At 33.4% G+C, this 23,090-nt stretch overlaps 2 protein-coding genes across 2 annotated transcripts in view; both read left to right on the top strand.

Moving 5' to 3' along the window:
- Window positions 1-23,090, top strand: part of LOC143222033 (metabotropic glycine receptor-like) — a 206,039-nt gene that overhangs the window by 17,775 nt on the left and 165,174 nt on the right. The gene's annotated exons all lie outside the window — the stretch shown is intronic.
- On the top strand, window positions 518-7,686 carry LOC143222035 (uncharacterized). Its single transcript, XM_076447862.1, has 3 exons — window positions 518-555; window positions 6,455-6,725; window positions 6,941-7,686. Exons 2-3 carry the CDS (start codon window positions 6,620-6,622, stop codon window positions 7,465-7,467), a joined length of 633 nt encoding a protein of 210 aa, XP_076303977.1. The 5' UTR covers window positions 518-555; window positions 6,455-6,619; the 3' UTR covers window positions 7,468-7,686.

The raw sequence follows: 23,090 nt of genomic DNA, 5'->3' as shown, positions 1-23,090 counted from the left end.
GCATTATAACGCCCCCACGGCTGAAAGGGCGAGTTTGTTTGATGTGACGGGGATTCGAACCCGCGACCCTCGGATTAGGTGTCTAGCGCCTAACCACCTAGTCATGCTGGGCCTTTACATTTTGAGCAACTGATTAGTATTTGGCCGTGATATATGAACAGTATATAGAGTGACAGCTAAATACCTAAAACATTTATAAACGACATAACTAAAAATTATTGCTATGATTTACGATACATCCAAGTGGTAAAACTACTTTCCAATCCTTGTTTTAAGAGCACTTGAGTAAAGTAAAGTTTTATGTTGAACATCGTAAGATATACATATAAAAAATTACCCAACACAAGCCTCACGAAAGTACAAAATTCAAGTGTCACTTACCAACGTATGAGATTTGTACATGATTTTCACATGCACTTGTTCTTAATCAGCGTATATATCGACTTATGCTGTGATAAATCCTTGTGAAAAAAATATGTCGTTTTATTGGGTTTTACTTGTTTGTATTATTCAGTGTTGCCAACAGTAGCGGGTGAGATCCACACATCAATAAAGGTACTATATTTTAACTGTTTGGCTGCTTGTGGTTACTTAGGCTAGTAAATGAATTTTCCGTTCGAACATTGTATTTAAGCTGTATAGTTCTGAGTGTGAATAGATTTGTGCTTTGAAGGAAAGCACCAATAATAATACAAATTTGATTAATTTTAACAGAAGAATTTTAGCTTGGCTAAACTCTAACGGAAATTAAATTTTCCATGATACCTAAATAGAAAGACACAGTCGAGTTTATTGGGTTACAAATAGTGCTATGGCATTAAGTAGTGTGGCTGGTGTGTGAAACAGCTTCAGTTGCTAGTGTTATGCGAATCACACAGTCTGCTCGGTGCTTGTTAATAACAAGTGATTTCTACGTACTTAAATATAAGAGGTGATTCTTACATACGTAGATATAATGTGTTTTGTATAATATGCACATGATTTTATGTGCTTGACATCATTCATGTATTCTGTATTACATACATGAATGAAATACATGGAGACTACAATTATTAGGTAACAAATGAATAAAATAAAGCTTTTGATCATAGATGTTAAGATAGTGGTATATGAAGTGAAATTGTAGTTACTCACTTGTGTTGCGTCTTAGGTGAATATTGTGTACCTGAGACTTTCAGTGATATTGACAGAGAATGTTTTCAGTTTCCAAATTAAAATGTTTGCAATATATTAGATTTTTCATTGGAGAGGCATTAAAATTAAACATGACATAACTTAATGTGTGATGTTAATAAGTATTGTTTACAATGGGATGAAATTGAAATTTTCAACTATGAGAATTTGTTTATATGAAGCCTAAGACAGCCTTGGTATCCAATGTTTTATTTTATGTTCAACCTTTCAGATGGAAATATTTCATAAACGAGTAGTTTTATAAGTGCAGTTTTGCCTACCTTAGAGCTAGAATTGTGTGAACTGTGATTGTTTGGCTGAAGAAAGTAACACCGAATTAACACTGCTTTGTAGTTGCTTTAGACTATATTTCATTTGTGTAAAATCAAATCTACATGAAAATGATTTTTGTACTAACAAAAGTTCATTGTAAGAAGCTATAGCCAGGGATTTTATGACAGCTGTCATGATTTCTGTTGTATGTAGGAACGTGTATCTGCTGTTTTACCCTGTATTTCGCTATTGAACCAGGATCTGTTTCTATAACAACAAGATAATGGTGGAAGGCTCACACGAATGTAAGTAGAAACTGTTCTACCGAGAACAAATTGGTGGAGAACCTATCATGGCTTTATACTTGTCAAGTATCTCACACACGTGAAACTGGAATGTTTCTGGGAGAAATTTTCTAAAGGCAATGAACATTTATACATGTTCATACGAAAGTAGCGACAAGTATAACTGTGCCAATACAAGTTTTAAATGCACAATTGTAACTAAACTCCTGATCAATCAAAAGACAAACTGTTCAAGTATTTTCAGCCTAGAATTTGCTATCTAAGATAACTACTCCCTCTGAATATATTTTCTGTCCAACTAGAGTGACAAAAGTTAAGAAGTTATTTTGCTTCCATCAAATTAAGCCATTGAAGGAAGATCTTGTACTGTCAGAATATTCTAACATTCTCTCTGATGCTACTGATGGAGTTAACCTGGATTCTAGATATTTAGTGAATACCACCTGCCTATAAATGCAGTGTTGGACTACCTCAAAATATCTGGACCAACCAGGAAAACTCTACTGTCACTTCCACTCTAATGTTATATATACATATATAGGTTTGTGCTCCACCATAAACTCATCAGCTGCAAACACACCCTAGTACCTTGACACACTAACATTAGGTACCAGTGGGACTTACGAAAGACTTTCCATAGCCTCCCTTGATATCTTTGTCATACCAGGTGCTCCAACACCATTCAAAGAAATGGAGATATCAGATAAACGTTTATGTCTTATAGGTTATATCTTGCACTTATTCTTTAAATAATACGTTTATCATTGTCAAATAATTTTCTTATTCTTCTGTCCTATCCCGGTAGTCTGAAGGTTTATAATGCTCAAAAGTGAGATTCTTTACCAGTGGTAGGCACAGTGAAGTCAATTCATTGTGATGATATGTGATTAACTGCAAGAAAAAAATGTCCGTCATATTTCAATTTTTTGTGAAGATTATTTATGATGTATTTATTATTTAAGGTTAGTGCATTGTCACTCTTCTGTGACCATGCCAGTTATCAGATATGACACATATTAAGCATATGTTGTCCATTTTTTACTGTTCCCTTTAAACGCTGAATAAGCAACTAAGTAACTAAGGGACATTCTTCTGCAACTACTTTGACAGAGTAGTGTGCAATTTTACAATCCTGGATTTTAGAGACTGTAAATATGTGGAACTGTGATTTTCCATTTAATGTTGCAGCGGACTGATTTATGAAGCATGTACGAATGTTCACCTTGTATATTTTGTTTCATGTTTATAGACTTATTGTAAATTTAATTACACCAATTTTTTAAAGGTTTACATTTATAGTAGAATTGTCGATTGATAGTCGTTGAAAAGGTTGTATTTGTCGGTCTTATCGATGTGTGATAATGTGAAACCATTTTATCAGGAGGAAGACTATGATACAACGGAAGCACGAAAATCATTTTTAGTTTCAGATTTTTGTTAATAATTTCACTGATTTCAATATTTAAAGTTAGTGTCGGTATGATCAGTTTGAAGTTAAGGGGAAGGAAGCTATGGTATTTGAGAAAATATCATGTTTCTTCTCCTTAATGCTTATAAACGTGAACAATTCTGTTTTCACCCAAAATTTAAAATATAATGTGTACATTCATCTGTGCAGTGTGTTCGTGTGTGTCTTTTTCCGTATAGCAAAGCCACATCTGTCTCTCGGTTGAGTTCACCGAGGGGTTTGTCTTTTGTTTGTTTTTGAATTTCGCGCAAAGCTACTCGAGAGCTATCTGCGCTAGCCATCCCTAATTTAGCAGTTTAAGACTAGAGGGAAGGCAGCTAGTCATCACCACCCACCACCAACTTTTGGGCTACTCTTTTATCAACGAATAGTGGGATTATAACGCCCCCACGGCTGAAAGGGCGAGCATGTTTGGTGCGACCGTCCACCGAGTAGAACCGAACCTCTGACTATAGCGCTGTAAATCAGTATACCTATACAGTGGTCTTTTAATTTAGGTTAACTTGTAGGTTTTTGCAGTAGAGGCTGTATTATGCGCACTATTTTATACTTTTTAGAGCTATATAACTTGAATATTTCCCACTTTATTCATAAGAGGGTTTGCTCTTTCAGTCCCTTAAATGCGTTCTGTAGTATGTTTGTTTGTAAGAACTTATGCGCAAAGATGCACAAATGCCTATCTATGCTACATCCGCCGTGTATATTGAAACCTGATTTTTAGCCTTATAATCACCCAAGCTTACCAGTGAAATATGTACAGTCTTTGTTGTGTGTTTATTTTTATTTAGGGAGTAACCAGGTTAGGTGGTACCGGATGCACTTGAAGATAATTGGTCGTATTCGTTCAGATATACAATAATTAGTTGTCTCAGCTTAGATTAAATACTTAATTAACATTTATGGAGTCTTTCTCCAGATCGTCTAGAGAAATACCATCTGTTGTATCGCATATCTGCCAACTATGCTGTAATGGACAGCTATCTTGCATTTAAGTGTGTAAACACTGATGTTCACTCTTCTTTCACATACTGTCCAGTCTCGTTTATTCAACTCATTCAGGTGAAAAAATTGAGTTTTAACTATAACATTTTCTGTCATTCCTGGCTATTGCGATTAATATTTTCATCTTGTAAGGTTATCAGTATACCTGAGAATACAACATCAATAGGTCATGGTTTGTGTTGTTTAACTTGCAATTAATATTTTAACCTTGTAAGATTATCACCATACCCAAGAATACAACGTCAACAGGTCGTGATTTGTGTTGTTTATCTTTATAATTAGGTGGTCATAAATAACAACCTTTGAAAGCGGTGTCATGAAACTTATCAAACTTGTATTCTTGAAAGAAGTCACATGAGGTGTTTCAGATGTCTCGTTAGTTATGTTGTAAGTGTCAATATTTGTAAAGGTATCAGGGTAACAATACTCACGTAAACTTTTTTCTTTTTAATTCTTTAATACTTACCACATTATCCATATTACAAACATACGGAAATAGATTCAGTTTTCGTTAATTCCTTTTCTAATTATTTTATTTTCTATTCAGTGAAACTTACCGTAAGCAGTTAAAATAGTTTTTTATATAATAAATTATTGGGAAATTCATTCTTTTGACTCAAAACATGAATGAAAATTTGCAGTTTAAAAACACATGTAACAATATGTCTAGGAATGTAACGTGTTTACTGATACTTAGACCACGAATCAAAAAATATCTTATATCCCATAACAAGCGACAAGGAAATACTAGTATTTAATGATATACTTATAAATATTATTAGGACGTAACAAAACTAATAAATAATGAACAAAACATAGTATTTCATTATAAAGTTTATAAACATTATCAGTGAGTAAGAAAACTAAAAATAACAAATAAAATTGATGTATTTATAAATGTTATTAACGGATAACAAAACTAAAACTAACAAATAACAAACAAAAATATTATTTAATGATGTATTTACAAGCATCATTAATTTATAGTAAAACTAACAAATAATAAACGAAAATAGTATTTAATGATGTGTTTACAAACTTTATTAACGAGAAAAAACGCGAAGAATTTTCCACACCCTTAGAAAAATGTCGTAAGTTACTCATTATTTTGCTGACTAAAAATTAACTCTTGTTATGCACAAGCGTTCAGAGTTTACAGTTACTAAAGTTCTAACAATATTGTTTCAGTTTATTAAAGTAAACAGTAATTTTTCATCATTTACGAGACCCTTCTGCAAATTATTTAATAAAATATTGTAGAAGTAGAGTCGAATACTTAAAAGCAAATCAGATAATGGAACACAACCAATGAGAAGAAACATTTTTGTACATTGTAATACACTGTGACGTGTTTTATTTCTTGGGTGCACTTTTTGACAGTGGTTACACTTTCTAGATTAGCTTGATAGCTTATTCACGTCTTTTTTTCAAATATTTATCGATATCACCAAACGAGAAATACGCAATGAAGGCCGTGTTGCTTTTGTTTAAACGAACAAAGATATCCGTACTTCGCGCAACACCAGACATCTCTTTCGTTTGGCATCGGCTTCTCGTATTTTGCTGCCAAGTTCACTTGGAAAGGGTATCATTGTTCGTGACATTAAGTTGGTAAAATTGAATTGATTGTCCGATCGAATAATTTGTCCGATGCTTATCCATTGAAAGTCGATCTTTGGAGCCGCTGCGCTTGAGTTTCTGTCCCACATTTAACTGAAACTGGTCGAACACGTTCCTCAGAACAATATCAGAGAGATAGAAATCTTTGCATTAAATACATGAATATATATATATATATACATGTTTGTTTTGTTACTCCACAGAATAACCATGTGTAAAGTATTACCATAAAAAGCAAATTGAAAGAATGACATAAGCATAAACTCGCATATACGTGTATCATTTTCTCAACTTAAAACGATAGATCTATAACACTATGTAACAAAAACTTTATTTTTTCTTGTTCCTGGGCAGAAAGTATTACTTTCCAATTGCTTATGCCTAAAGTAAATGGAAAAGACCTATTTTTCTCTTCAAACTTTGCTTTTGTGACCTGGGTAATAAAATTTCCAAATTTACCCGTTTTCCAGAACATTCCAGGTAGATTCAGTGCTGAATACCTGATGGAAAATTTTCTCAAACTTACAATAATTTTCAAGAACTTTCTAGAATGTTGTGGAACTTACGAGAACTTTCTAGAACTTTCCATAGTAATATATATATATATTTACAGGGGCTCACCACTCATCACTTCAGTTTATTTCTAGCTGCCTAAGTGAACACATAAACCAATCTGATTTTATCAGAGATGGCATCAAGAAGCTATAATAATTCTCCAGACGCATGTGACCAATTTATCAAGACAAGAGCGTAAACGTACTCTGTGACAGCATCTGCTATGTCTTGTAAAGCCTACAAGACGTATTTTGGCATGCCTGTCAGGGATCAAGACAAACCCTGGGCACCTCATTTTACCTGCAAGCACTGTAAAAATACCCTAGAAGGTAAAATGGACAATTTTTGCTTGCTTGAATAGTAAGATTTTATATTATGCAAATATTAGACCTTTTAAAATTTAAATATCTTTTAATTTATTTTTTTAATTTCCAATAGTATAGAAAATATCACATAAATATTTTTGCATGAACCTCTTACACATTAGTTGTGGATAAAATAAATTTATTTTTCATAATAACAATTTTATTTTGCTTCTTTGCAGGATGGTACAGAGGGGAAAAGAGAGTCATGAAGTTCGCTATTCCAAGAATTTGGCGTGAACCCACTGACCACTCAAGCAACTGGTACTTCTGCATGGTGGACGTTTACAAACGTCGGGCTGGCAAGAATGCATCTGCTATCATGTATCCGGACCTTCCATCATCCATCCCCCCAGTGCCACACTGCCCTGAGCTCCCTGTACCCAAAGAGAAGGCAGCCATCTTTAGAAGAGAGCAGAAATCAGAAAAGGAGGTAGACGTTGAAGATTCAGATTACAATTTCAGAGGTGCAGCTGGTGAGAGAAAGCCATACTACCCCAACCAAAGAGACTTCAATGACTTGATGAGAGATCGTGGTCTAACAAAGTCGAATGCCGAGCTTTTGACATCTAGGCTCAAGGAGTGTGATTTATTAGATGAAAGTGTGCAACTCAGAGGAAGAGTCACCGACGTTTTTCAAGCTTATTTACTCGTCAAAATGGACTCTGCTTCTGCCACAATGTGCAAATTTGCCAGGTTTTACAAATAAAATAGGTTAATTTCAAAATTTCATTATCCAGGTCACAAAAGCAAAGTTTGAAGGGAATAATGACCATTTTCTGTACTTTTACAGCATAAGCAATAAAGTAATAACACATACTATCCAGAAACGAAATTTGTGTTACATATTGTAATTCAAGCATTTTATTAATTAACTATTATAAAATCTTCATGGAATGTTGAATCCTACGTTGCTTTTCTAAATGTTAATGTCTCTTTGTAGTTCAGCAGAAAAATAAACAATGGGCTATCTGTGCTATGTACACTGCGAGTATCGAAGCTTAGTCTCGAGCTTTGTAAGTCTACAGATATCACAGTGCTACTGGGAGGCATAAATGTAAGGGAAATGGCAGTGCACTAGATAGAAAATTACCCGTTATTTTCTTATTCTTTTCTGTGTGACGAGTTACCCTCTCTAACATTACATCATACACATAATACGTTTGCAAGCTATAATTTTGGGTAAAATCTAAATTATGTAACAAATATCACTATGGTTAATATCTTATACTGTTATGCTAATTACAAGACAATTAAGGTGTACACGTTAATTTTAGATTCGGTATATTAAGACCTAAAACGGTGTCTTCTGGATGTTAAGACGAATAATACTGTCCTTTATACGCTAAGATGGACATCACTGTCCTTTATACGTTAAGACAGACATTACTGTCCTTTATACGTTAAGACAGACATTACTGTCCTTTATAGACTAAGATTAACATCACTGTCTTTTATACACTAAGACGGACATCGTTCTCCTTTATATACTAAGATTGATATTTCTGTCCTTTATACGTTAAGGTGGACATCACTGTCCTTTATACACTAAGAGGGACATCACTGTCTTTTATAGACTAAGATTAACGTCACTGTCCTTTATACGTTAAGATAAACATCACTCTCCTTTATACACTAAGATTGACATCACTCTCCTTTATACACTGCTGGCCAAAATCTTAAGACCAATGAACATAAAGAAAAAAATATGCATTTTGTGTATTTAGACTCAACAACTTATTTGAGTAGAGCTCCGAAAGATGAAAACAAGAAAAGGGAAAATAAAAAAAAAAACCTTTTTCTAGCATTTAATAGGGAAAATGTGAACACTATGAAATTAGCCTAAATACTAGCTGGTCAAAACTTTAAGACCATACCAAAAAGAAGTTCTAAACAGGGTAGGAAATGCCCAACAAGAGGTCTCAGTAGTAAATTGCACGGCTGTCATTACGAATAACTGCAAATATTCGCTTTGGCATGGTCGATATAAGCGTTTGCAGAAGGCTGGCTGGAATGTTATTCCAAGTGGTGAAGATGGCTTCACGAAGATCATGCACTGTTTGGAATTGACGTCCATTTCTATAGACTTCCCTTGTCATCCACCCCCAAACATTTTCAATGGGGTTCAGTTTGGGCGAACATGTTGGATGGTCCAAAACAATCACGTTATTCGCCATGAAGAAGTCCTTTATCCTGCGGGCATTGTGGATAGCAGCGTTATCCTGCTGAAAGATCCAGTCATTTCCACACAAGCGAGGGCCTTCAGTCAATAAAGAGGCTCTCTCCAATATGCCAATGTAGCCAGCTGCTGTTTGATGCCCCTGTATAACCTGAAGATCCATTGTTCCATGGAGGGAGAAAGCACCCCAGATCATTATGGAACCTCCTCCACTATGTCGTGTAGAAAATGTCTCCGGTGGGATATCCTTATCGTGCCAGTAACGTTAGAAGCCGTCTGGACAAACCTTTCTCGTCAGGTTAAACTTTTCTCATCAGGAAACAAAACCTTCTTCCACTTTTCTACGTCCCATGTTTGATGCTTCTCACCAAAGTTTAACCGGGCTGTTTCGTGGTATGGAAGAAAGCGTGGCCTTTGAAGACGTTTACGGTTTTTAAAACCTTTTTCTCGTAAATGCTGTCTTATTGTTCTTGAGCTGCATTCTGCGTCCGCAAGGGCCTTAAACTGGTTCGACGATCGGCTGGTGTCTTGCCGGACAACCCGTCGAAGCCTCTTGCTCAACGCTGGCGAAATTTTCTTGTGCCAACCACTTGAAATTCTCGTTCCGTATCCCTCAGGGTCTTTTAAGAAATTTGCAACAGCAGTTTTACTACGCCCAATTTCCCCAACGATGACACGTTGAGAAAGACTTTGCATTTGCAGCTTGACAATTCTGCCACGTTCAAACTCTGTTACCTTTTTAGCCTTTGTCATGTATTTACCCAATGTAACACAGAAGATGTCAGTGGGAAATGCTGACAACGCTAATGTTAGAACACAAATGACTAAATTTCGTTAGGTATTTACCGATTCACGCTTTGTTTTAATATGATCGTATACTTTCGAACAACTAGTATTTAGGCTAATTTCATAGTGTTCACATTTTCGCTATTAAATTGTAAAAAAGGTTTTTATTTTTATTTACCCTTTTCTTATTTTCATACTTCGAAGCTCTACTCAAATAAATGGTTGAGTCTAACAACGCAAAATGCATATTTTTTCTTTATGTTCATTGACCGTAATATTTTGGCCAGCAGTGTAAGTTAAGATGGACATCACTGTCCTTTATACACTAAGATGGACATCACTGTCCTTTATACGTTAAGATGGACATTACTCTCCTTTATACACTGAGAAAAACATCGCTGTCCTTTATACAGTAAGACGGAGAACACTGTTCTCTATATACTAAGATGGACATTACTGTCCTCCACACTTTAAGACGAACACCACTGTCCTCTATACACTATGATGGACAACACTGTCCTCTACAAGTTAAGACGAATAACACTGTCCTATATTCGTTAAGATGGATAACAGCGTTCTCTCAGTTATGGTATTTGAAAATGAAACACCAAAGCTCCACCCAGTAAAGAAACAATTGTACTTCTATCGGTTGATGATATTATGTTTTCGAACAAATTAATTCGTGATTAGACGTTGTTTTTTACTGTCTGTAAAAGCTATGCATTATTTCTTTAGGCCTAAGTTGCTCCGCCCCTTGAGTTTGCTTATGGCTTTGGGCAGAAAGCATAAACGAATATAATAACAGTAGAAATTTCAGATTTAACCTAGCGGTTACATTATAATAATAAAAACTTGACATATCAACCACAGATATGAAAACAATCATTATGTCTAAATAATATTTATATAGTTTTAAATATACTCTTCAAAAAAAGAAATGCAAAAGGGATATTTTTTTTTTATTTTAAAGAGAAATATATGTAATAACGTTACAAGCTCAGAGTATGTGATGTTACACGTGTTAAGGCACTGATTGTCAGACCAAAATGACAATAAAAGTTGTGCACTTTGAAAACGGAGGAAAACAACGGATTTTTCGTCAAAACGCATTCGTGTCCAATAAATTTGTTTGAGAGATCTGCATGTTATGCAAGTGCAATATGTGCAAAATCTCTATAAAAGTGACGGGTTCTCGGTTTCCATAGCTCAGTGTTAAGCCACCGACACGCAATACAGTTACGCCAAGACTGACTGAAGCACAACGCAACAACGCCATTGGTCGCTTGGAAGCAGGCGAATCTCGATCAGATGTTGCCAGAGCTGTGAATGTCCACCCAAGCATCATCACAAGGCTATGGAATCGTCACCAACAACATGGATCAACTCGTGACCGTCCACGATCTGGCAGATCTCGTGTGACCACGCCCGCACAAGATCGCTACATCCTGTTACGTCACCTTCGGGATAGGACCACCACTGCGACGTCTACTGCCTCAACCATACCAAGGCTGCGTAGGATTTCTGATCAGAATGTACGCAATGTCGACGAGATTCTTAGGCCCCATGTGCAACCCATCATGGTGAACGTCAACGACGTTTTTCAATATGACAACGCCCGTCCTCACACAGCCCGACTCACCACTGTCTTCTTGAGACACCGCAACATCAACGTTCTTCCATGGCCCTCCAGATCACCAGATTTAAACCCCATCGAACATCTTTGGGACGAGTTGGACCGACGTCTGCGACGGCGACAACCTCAACCGCAGACTCTACCTCAGCTTGCAGCAGCTTTGCAGGCTCAGTGGACAGCCATTCCACAGGATGTGATTCGTCATCTCATCACTTCCATGGGCAGGAGATGCCAAGCAGTTATTGATGCTCACGGGGGCATACTCGTTATTGACGTTGAGTGACGTTAAACTTCAACTAGTGAGCGTGGACTTCGCCTTTGCAGACTTTGGATGTTCAGCAGTGAATGTGCAAAGTTTCACACATGTCATACAGAACTTCCCGGAATAAACTTGTTAACAATTTGTTTCAAATTTTGCCTTTTGCGTTTTTTTTTTTGAACAGTATATAAATAAATTAGTTATTTGTGTGAAGCAAATGGTTAACGTTTACATTTCTAAAGAAAATGTTCGTTTGAAATTAAGCACAAAGCTACACATTGGAGTATCTGTGCTCTGCCCATCAATGGTATCGAAACCCGGTTTCTAGCGGTATGAGTCCGCAGATATACCACTGTGCCAATGGAGGGTTAAAAATAAATGAATAATATGTTAATAAATATATCATGGTATAATATCTAATTTTTCATCTAAAGGTTCGTGAATCAAAATAATAAAAACAAATTAAGGCTAGGAGATTGAGTTGCTGATAAATAACTTTCATTCTATTTTGGAATCTTTGAATCTTAGAGGGTAGAAATTAAAAAAAAAAAAGTTCTCTATTTCATTTGCTAACATTTTATCTTTTTCCCACGACAAATTTCACAATAAACTCAGAAACTAGCAGTTGGTTCAATATAAATTAGATTTAGAGGGCAAAAGCTTTAGTATACGGCAATTTTTAGACTTATGATTCAATTTAGTTTGTGTAACTATCTCCATAAAAACAGATTTTTGTTTTTCTAGTCATTAAAACACAAAGCAATGTAACTGCTATTCATCCCTTAAATTTAAACTAATGAGTTTAACTTATACAATTAATTTTTATTTCTTACACAATAAATGCGACTCCTTCTTTCACCATAAAATAATAATTCAACAGCAATTTTCCCCTGTTTTGCTCTTGTGAACTAATATCTGAACGAATGACATTATTGACTACTGACTTTGGTAATTTACAAATTAGTCCTAGCTTTCAAGTCAAAGAATGATTACATTCATGTTATGTTAACTGGGTACCTAAGTAAATATTATAATACCAGTGTTTTGAGTTTCAGAAAGCCATGTCATAAAATATCTTTCAAAACAATATAATATTGATAAAAGCATAAGATTTAAGCCGGGTTGGTTTGACATTTTATAAAAAAAACAATAAGTAAAACTAGTTTTTATTTTTGATATTTAAATAAGAATGATAGTGGTATAATTATGCAGAGTGTGAAAGAAAACAGTTGTTGATTGGCTAGATTCATCTTCCAAATGCTCATGATTGGCACATTAATGATTTTATAAGTTCATCTATGAGTAGTTTAATTATTGCAAAATTCTCAAAACATATTCGAGTTTAGAGTTACTCATTAATCGTTATTTATAATTTTAAAAGTATGAAAAGAACTTCATGTGTGTTTTTCTTATAGCAAAGCCACATTGGGCTATCTTTTGGGGTTCCGGGGATAATTGAAACTATGATTTTGGCGTTGTAAGATTTACCGCTTTTCCACCGGGGGACAAGAACTTCATATAACCAGTCTATTGTAAAAGGAACAATTTTTATATTATTCCCCAACTGCTAAAACGTAGTAGTCGTAAATGTACAACGCAAATGAAAGATTACGTGTTTAAATTAAAACTAAAACTCTAAACAACAAGCACATGCCCAATTTTCGTACGAAAATCGCGGTTTCGTTTAACAATAGATGACTGAAAACACACTTGCTATGTAACATCTATCAACAAGATTTATAACTGGATGTAAAGACTGGAAAATATTTCAATTTCAACTTCAATTAAAGATACGTGCTCAACTTGTAGATAATGAAACTCCAACTTGGAAAATTTAATTATATCATATGATATAACTAAACACTACCTTTGGGCATGTGACATTATTTATGTGTGTTATTTTTCGAGGAACTTAGCGAGAATAAATACAGAAGTAGTTGCTGAAGGTAGATTTGCAATGAATAAGTTATACATTATTCTAGTAAAATAGGTAAGTTTAAAGAGCTGAAATTATAAATTGCTAAAACGGTACAAACAAAAATCGATCCATGTGATAATGTGTTGTAATGTAATGTATTGTTTATCACATACAATCAACTCTTCACATTTCATCGTTTTTCGGCATTGGAAATGTTTAGGTGTTTGCCGAAATAACTCCTGAAGCATTAGTATGCGTTTAGATAGGTTACATTGTGTATTGTCTACCTGTAAGTTGCCGGTATGTCTGAAAAGCCTGTGAACATACAGTGAGGTTAGACCGTTTTTTACTGATAGAACTTCTGAAATGATAATCAAAACAAATTATAAAATACATTAATCACAATCTAGATGGTAGCAAATTCAAGAATAGTAGTGGTGCCAAGACAATGCCATTAGATCTCCCCATTTTCCTTTGTGTAACTTTTCATGTGCAAGTTACATGATACCATAAAAACCAAAAACCTTAGCCATGTTCTTACTGAACCATAATTTTTTGCATATTTTCAGCAATAGAAATTTTTAGTAATTTATTTCGGTTTTTAAACAAATAAGCTGACCCGAAAGTTATCAGCGTTTGACAGTTTTGTTAAGGGCTAGAAAGCGCTGACTCAAAAGTTATGAGGGTTTGACAGTATGGTTAAGAGTATGTGATTGATATTTCTTAGTACGTAAATCTGACTCCGTAAAACGTAAAAAAATGTACTTTGAATAATCCATTTAAAAAGAATGGTCGATATGAACTACTTAGTTATTTACGCAGATCTTACTATCATACACATAGTTAATTTCCATTTTGAAACAAGTTATTTGTTGTTAATTAATATTATAAAAAATTAAAGTTTTAATATGTTGTATCTTTTAACAACTTTTATAGATGCATGTTTCAGTTTTTTTCCAATATTTTTTCTTAATAGGTGTGTAAGCTATTCCCCGAGGCACCTAATTGATAATTCAATAAATAACAGTATAATAACATTTCTACTCTTTGCCTATTTTTTGACAGTTAGAGTTCATCAGAATAGTTCTTTATAGAAATACTAGTGTTATGAGTTATTTCTAAAACAATGTCTTCCACTTGAATGGTTAGTTTACTAAAAATTCTCAACCAAATTTGAAACAAACAAATTAGTTGGACAGAGCATTGATGTTTAGAGAAAAGCTTTCACGTGGGCGTGTCTGGTGTGGTCTTGTGGTAAGGCGTTCGACTCGAATTTCTGATGGTCGCTGGTTCGAATCCCTCACCATAACTAACATATTCACCTTTTCAACCGTGGGAGTGTTATAATATGAATAATCATTGCGCAAAAGTTGGTGGTGTATTGACTAGAGTCTATTAGGTTGCTAAACTAGGGACAGCTAGGAGAGATATCCCTCGCGTAGCTTAGCGCGAAATTTAAAACAAACAAGTCCTTGTTAACGACCCTTTATAACACTAACAAATGTATTTGTAATAAGAATAAAAGTAGTCAGTTTGCAATATAAAACATTTTAAAGTTTTTTTGAAAGTTTAATACTTTTATTATGACTTATTTCAGCAATTAAACTTTTCAGAGCCTGTTAACTAAAATCCACAAATTATCTAATAATATTTTGCTGAAAGACCAACTGTGTCTGCATTTTTTAACTTCCCGTTTCCATGTCGGTGACGAGATAGTTACTTCCATTAAGGATTCAGACTGTTATTAATGACCTTACTAAAAAGAACTTGTGTAACTTTATGTGATGAATCAGTTAGACTTAACGCTCGCCGAGTGTTTTAAGAAGAAAAATGTTTCTTTTGTCATAAGATGAATGATCGAATCAACATGGGTGACCCACAAGTCTTATATCTTCGAAACGCCGTAGCCATTATTTTAACTAGCGTCTGCACGGTGTTGTTTGACCAGAGGAAGCTCAATATTTCAATAATTTGTCAGAAACTAAATGATAGGGATTTTACTCTACTTTCTTATTTATGATAGTGATGATGTATAAGTGTTCTACTTAATGTTTCTTTGATACTGATGAATAGGAATATTGTTATAAAACTTTATCAAAAGTTAATTTAAGGTTCGTGATTTATTGAAAACAAAACGTGAGCAGGTGGGATACTGAAACTTAATACACACAAAAAGGAAAATCAAATCAAATTAAACAAGACAACCTGATCTTAACAATCCATATTTCCAAATAGCGATTATATATGATGGTTTCAGCGGCAGTTCACGTTCATTTAAGAAACTTTAAATAGCATTTCTCCTAGTGTATAATAAAAACTAATAACAATTCTAATACACAGTTATATTAAAATCTATAAAAATTTTGTAATTGATAACTTCTCAAATAATTATATAGATCATAAAATTGCTATACCGAAAAATAAAATTACATTAACCTAATCATATTTATTTTACACAAATTAATTTTCTGTAAACTAATCTCATCTACATGATTAAACGTAGGAGAAGATAACCTTACCTGTAATGCTATTTTTACCAGTTGAGATTAATTTCATGAAAAGCCAGAAGTTAAAACATAGATTAGCCATAGAATTTTTAAGATATCGAAAAATGCATTTTTAGTAATTTGGAGCCGTTTTGTTTATAGGGTTTGATAAAACGTCCTCCAAGATGGGGAAAGAAGATTACAAATAACTCATGCAACTATAATTCACAATAAATGCAACATTTACGAATTTAATTTATATCATTTAAGAGATTAAAAAGGTCATGCATAAGTTGTGTATATTATTTACAACAATGTCGCAAATGAATATGGATATTAATGTGGGAAAATGACGTATATTGTGGTCAAAACCTACGGCACAAATATGTGTAACGTTACTGGCAAAAGGTAAGATGCCGTCAAGGGGAAAGGGAGAAGAGTCTTACCATAAGCCACTCATCATAAAGTGATCATGCGCTATAAGAGAAATATGTGAGATAGAACTTTTTCCTTCATGGCACATTTGGGTGTCTATAATTTCTCATTGTTCGAAGTAAACAAAACGAAATTACTTGAACTGCCTTCTTTGTATTCTCAAGACTGTGAGTTGCAAACTTTTTTTATTAACTTGAAAATGACCTAAGAAGGTCGAAGCGTTGTTCTGTACTTTATTTTAATTAAAGTTTTAATACCCATACCAGCCGTATTGAGAATTTGTAACCTTAAACTTCAACGTACTACCTTAGGCCAAAGCTATTCAAAAAATGAAAACAACTTTGATAATTCACATTCACGCCTTTCCATGAGGTGTTTATGCAAAAGGTGATGTGAACACAGTTACGTATAAATGTAAAAACGGCTCATTTGGGTTGAGAAAACTTTTTGCATAGAGAAACAAGTAGAAAAATTGAAACCAGATTCAAAGAACATAAAAAGTCACCTTCACACGTTTTCGAACACTGCAAGTCAAATAAACACAACATAACCATAGAAAACACTCAAATACTAAATTAGGAAACAAACATAAACAAAAGCAAAATTATAGAAGCCTTACTTATACAACAACTCAAGCCCAAAATAAACCAATATAAAGGAACATCTTTATACCTATATTAAAAATAATATAATAAATAATAATAATAAAATAAATAACATAAAATTATATATTCAAACATCTAAGCACGCCCTCTATATTCCGACACTCAGTTGCACAACCCCTTTCAAACATGTGGTCAGCTTCCGGTCAGTTACCTCTTTCTTTCTTTGTGAACCTGACGGTGACCAAAGAAGGTCGAAACGTTGTTTGCTCCTCTACGTAAAAATTTTCTCAACTCAAACGAGCCGTTTTTACATATATATTTTTTCTCTACAAGTGGGTTTTCGCGACATCACTGATTAACAATTACATATAATTCGCTCTGGATAACAGCACATCACAGCAAACGATATACAAATGGCCATTTAACACAAGGGGACCGTTTTACTTAATATTCCCGCGTATGTTACTTCGTTGGTACCAAGATTATTATACATTTAGGATATTTGTTATTTTTATTTTATACAGAAATATAACTGAGCAGCTATAATGGTGTTTTGTTGCAATATTATTGAGATCTGTGAATATTTTTGACATAATGTATTTGAACATAGATATGAAGATAATGAATATTTTCTTATGACGAGAAATCTACTTGAGGTAAAAATGTATTCTCAGGACGGCTGGTATGGGTATCAAAACTTTATTTAAAATGAAGTACAGAACAAAGTTTCCACCTTATTTGGTCATCTTCAGATTAACAACGAGAGTTTGTAACTGCAGAAACTTGTACCTTATATTTTTCAGTCATTCCAATAATCATATATACATATATTCAAGGTTAAATATATATATGTGTGCCTGTTTGTGTGTTTTTTAAGGTTTCATTCTTTGTTTGTTAATCCAGATGTTTCTTATATAAGTATTTAATCATTAACAGGAACCGTATTCTAGTTGATTATGTATTTTTATTATGATTAATTAGCTTATATTTTTCGAGTAGCATCATTATTAATATTGACTACAGTAGTTACATTAGAACATTAAATTTCTTTGAGTTTCAATTAAGCAAGGATCTTCTGTAGTTACAGAATTATTAACAATTTTAGCTGATATTATCTAATACAAAAAATACAGTGATGTAAAGGGGAAAATATAATTTACTTCCCGACAGGCTAATGTAAATTTTGTAAATATGTTATGTTCATCTGATAATCGTATGCTTCGTAAAGAACTTGTGTTACACTTTGTTTAATGTGCTACATGATTTGCGTTAAAAATTAAGTGTCACATAATAAGAGCTTTTTATAATGTTTATAAATATAATTTTAAATGAATCATAACATCACTAAATGTTTTGTGCAGTAAAATTACTTGCACTTTATTAGAACAACGTTTAAGGTTCTTTGCTTTCTTGGAACTGCTTATCCCATCATTGATCGTGCTTAATCTGTTGGCCGTGATTAGACATTATTACCTAGCAATTGACGACCTGTGCAGTGTCAATATTAGATCACATATCTTGTTTAGCTTTCTCTAGATCCATCATTATACATGGATATTGTCGACTTTTTCCAGATCCAACATTACATGTAGACATATTATTCTATGACCACATTTAAACAGACTAAAGGCACAAACGATATTTAGCATTCCATAGAGAGGTTTGACAGGTACATGTATTTAGTCTAAGTGTAAAAGCTGTGATTCCACTTTCTTCTCCCACCTTTATCACAAAACCAGTTGTTAATTTAGAACTATGACTGAAAGATTGTGAGCTTTTGGTTTGTGAGCCTTAATCGACTTGAAAAACAAACAAACAAAACGTTATCTTATTAACGGTACCTGAAACTACAGCCAGCTTTGTAATAATGAAATTTTGGATTGAAAGGTTCTCTTTCTTAATTATAACCTTTACTTTATTTGTGAAGGAATTGCTCCGGTGTGGCATGAGAACTTAAAGTCTCTATTGTGCGAGATTTGGATATTCAGAAGAATAAACTAAAGACTCCATTTTTTGAATGTTCCATCGTTTAGTATTACATCTTGAACACACTGAAGACTCCATTTTTGGAATGTTTCGTCGTTTAATATTACATAGTTTGACAATATTTGTATACAAACGTTTGTTTCTGTAACAAATGTAAGCTAGAGCTATAATGCAACTTCTGGTGGCACTGTCCGATGGTAAGAAATTCAGTGTGACCTAAATAAACAACTAGATTCTAAAAATGTTGCCTTGGCGTCAGGTTTTCTTAATATGAAGACATGATCTTAATTAACGTATACAAACCTTCCGTGCAAAATGTATTTTGTCTTTCGTATTGATAATTCCTAATGAAAATAAGTGAGAAGAAGCATACAAACCAACTTTCATCTATCTTTAATAGTTGCCAGCTTTAATTTTGTTATGTATTTATTACACTATTAAATATACGATGCCGTAAATTTTTTTTGGACCAAGGTTTATAATTTAAAACAATTTATTTGCGAACCATTTGACTCATACCCTCAATTATAAATAAATGAAGCATGCAAGGTAAGATGTATGGCTTGCTCTTGTTTCGATAATTACTTTCTCGAAAGTTTTAATAACACCAGTATAAACTATATCGGAAATATATAATTACTAAATCTCGGTTAATTTGTCGTCAAAGCAATAAAACTAAACAACTGTTACTCAACACAAGTATTAATATAACCGAAATGTTATTTTCGAAAGCAAGTAATGTACGATATTAATATTTTCATTTATAAAGTTACTTGTCTAATAGAGAATCATTGTTTATTTAAGGTCTGTGATTAGTTTCATGCTTCGAACTCAGGGAGTTTCCTTCTTCATCTCTAAATCCTTGTCGCCCTTAATTTGTTCCTCTACATCATGTGAATGTATTAGAATCTTGACCTTGGTATTTTGTGATAGGAAAGTTATTAGAACAATGAAATTAGTTCTGCTCTACATTTATGGTGATGATTAAGGCAAAAAATGTCCAATATATGAAATTATGGTGCGTTTTTATACCAACAACATAACTTATATAACCCCAAAGGCCAAGCTTAGTTTCTTTAAGACACATACAGATAAACGTGTACCTCAAGATAATTTAAAATATATTAATAGTTTTTATTCAGACTGAATGCTTGATTTATACATAAAAATATAGTACAAAATACAGTACAAAGCATTCTGATGTAGAAGGACATTAAAAGTCATTAAGGAGAAGAAAAGGAAAAAGATCGAGTTCAATATTAACTTTTCTAAATTGATTATTGGTGCGGTGAAGGCATCAAACTGAAAGACTATTTGTTACCAATAGTTTTAACTAACTTATATAAAAAAAGACAAAAATTAGGTGACGCATACGATTTTTAAACAAAAGGTTTCATATTACTATTTAATTTGCTACCTAATATAGAGTTTAATACAAAATCTGACCTCTAGCAGTGCACATAGCACTTTATGTTGCAATCCTTTCCGAAAAATTTCAAGTTGTTTCTGTTTTTTTTTATTATTCCTAACTTTGAAATCTGTAGCAGAGCTAACAAATACAGCTCTGTGTGGTTTAAACGTGTTGAAATATTTGGATGCTATTTTAACTAAAGGATATGAGCTTGAGATGATATGGTAAGATGTCTGGAGGAGAGTCACGAAGCAGGTGTTAAGAAGAGAATGATTCTGTGATTTCAGGACTTGTAAACGAGTGACAACGACCTGCCAGATGAGTTGGTTGGTTGATTTTAATTAAGTACAAAACTACACAATATTTCGGTACCACGGGTACCGAAACCTGATTTCTAGTAGTGCGACTCCGCATACATACCGCAATGCTACTGGGGAGGCTCTCAGAAGAAAGAGAACTCCTAAAATAAAAATTCGTTTCTCAACATGTGTTAGATCCTTAGGCAGCCATCTTTTATAGGCTTGTGAAGTGTTTATCATAACCGTAAACGAAATCTAAAATTATTTTCATCTTTTTGTTTTCCAGAAAATCCTTACATATAGTCTAAAGTTTTAACAAATGCTTGAAGTTTGATCATTAGATTACATAATAATAACCAAATTAATTAAGCTTGTAGAATTATATTATTTCTTTTAGAAATAAAGTGAAGTTATCAACGGTCCACACAAGAATTTTTGTTTGTTTGTTTGCTTTGGAATTTCGCACAAAGCTACTCGAGGGCTATCTGTGCTAGCCGTCCCTAATTTAGCAGTGTAAGTCTAGAGGGAAGGCAGCTAGTCATCACCACCCACTGCCAACTCTTGGGCTACTCTTTTACCAACGAATAGTGGAATTGACCGTCACATTATAACGCCCCCACGGCTGAAAGGGCGAGCATGTTTGGCGTGACCCTCAAATTACTCAGTTTTCTCAGTGTAGTGTCGTCCACTGTGGCTAGTTACTTTTAGGTGGAATCTATTTGACTAAATCAGAAAAGAAACGTTTAAAACAGTGATGGTATAAACAACTTGGATAGATATGTTGGTTCATTCCAATATTTTTCTTTAATCTTATTCATCAGTTTATTCAATTCTATTTGGAATCGGTACTGCTTTTACAATTTTGAGTTAATAAGAAAAATCAGAATTTTCGTGGTCATTTTTTTTCATTCTGATAATTGCGCGCGCTCGAATGACCAGTATATTAATAATAAATATGCTTTTACCAGTTTTAGCAAGAACAGTGTGCTCACAAATTATAAAATATTCCTTTAGACAATATGCTGAACCATATCAAACATGCTGATGCGTACCTTTATTTAAGACATTCGTATCACATTTTTATATTGAAATATATATATGTTTTGAATCTTTTTATTACAGAGTTTTAAAGCAATTTGCTTAACTTTGAGACGCAGTATATTTAGGTCATGATAACCTTTTTGCTAATAATAGATAGAAAAAAAACAACAAGAAAATATGTTTAGATAAAATAAAAAATTGATCTGAGTAATATTATTTACTTGCTCCAATTAGCTTATTGTTTAGCAAGAAATGAGATTAGAAGTCAAATGTATTTAAACTTTAAATACACTAATATAAAATATAGATATAATTAGAGTTCCAACAGCTGCTCTAATTAACAAGCAATGCAGGTTATAATTATGCATGTGTGTGTATATATACATATATATTGTAGCTGATTAGTTTGTCAATGTCTTTTATATTTTGTCTAATAGTGTAATATCCTCATTGCGTTTGGTTGCTTTTGCCAGGGACATTATCTGTTTTGACTTAAAGATAGCAAAACGGACTGGTAATGGAAAAATAATTTTCACTTTTGTTACATACGTTTTGTAGTATGATTTATCTCGGGCGAGTTCCCGATTTATTATTTTACTGATTACGATTTCAAATAGCTTGAAATTTGAATTTGAATTTAGAAGTTAATTGTAGAGGTGTTTCAAATTTAATGTATTTGCTAAGAAGATTTCTTAACACAAATATATTTTAAATTCAATTTATAGTAACGGGTATTAGTACTGTTTTTAATAATAATTTATATATAAGAGTTTTACAAACTTACAGACAATACTGAGTTTTCTATCGGGCCTGAAATTAACAGTTCACAATGAGAGAATTAATTTTGTGCTTTAACAGAGGTACACTTCACTTGACGGGAAGCTAGCTAGTTTCTTTATGTGTGAGTGTTTGATGTTTTTCTTTTTATGCTGACGTTAGATGATGTTTTCGTAGAAATACTAACGTCTTTAGTTAATTCTCTAAAGTTTAACAGTTTATAGTGTTCGAAATCTATAAAGGTTCCTTGTCAAATATCTGTCGTTTCCCGATTGATAAGAGTATCACAATTATAACTTCCGAAGTTTATAGTATACTAATTGTGGAAAACCAAAATTATTAAACTGTCTCTTGACGCGTTGTTATAAACTTTTAGAGTAAAGTTCTTGAAAATTCAGTTGGTAACAATATTCGAAGATACGCTAGTGCTTTCGTAAAACGTACATTGTTGATTCTTACACTTGAAGATCTTTTACAAATTTAAAGCAGAGGGGTCTTTCGCAGTACACATATAACA

The sequence above is a fragment of the Tachypleus tridentatus genome, chromosome 8, assembly GCF_004210375.1.
Source record: "Tachypleus tridentatus isolate NWPU-2018 chromosome 8, ASM421037v1, whole genome shotgun sequence".
In the NCBI taxonomy this organism is placed as follows: domain Eukaryota; kingdom Metazoa; phylum Arthropoda; class Merostomata; order Xiphosura; family Limulidae; genus Tachypleus; species Tachypleus tridentatus.
This window is presented reverse-complemented; position numbering and strand designations above follow the sequence as displayed.

What these genes read in the sequence shown, in the direction of transcription:
- LOC143222035 (XM_076447862.1), top strand. Translation starts at nt 6,620, where the DNA reads ATGTCTTGTAAAGCCTACAAGACGTATTTTGGCATGCCTGTCAGGGAT. An exon ending in CTGTAAAAATACCCTAGAAG is followed by an intron (nt 6,726 to 6,940) that starts GTAAAATGGACA and finishes GCTTCTTTGCAG; the next exon opens with GATGGTACAGAGGGGAAAAG.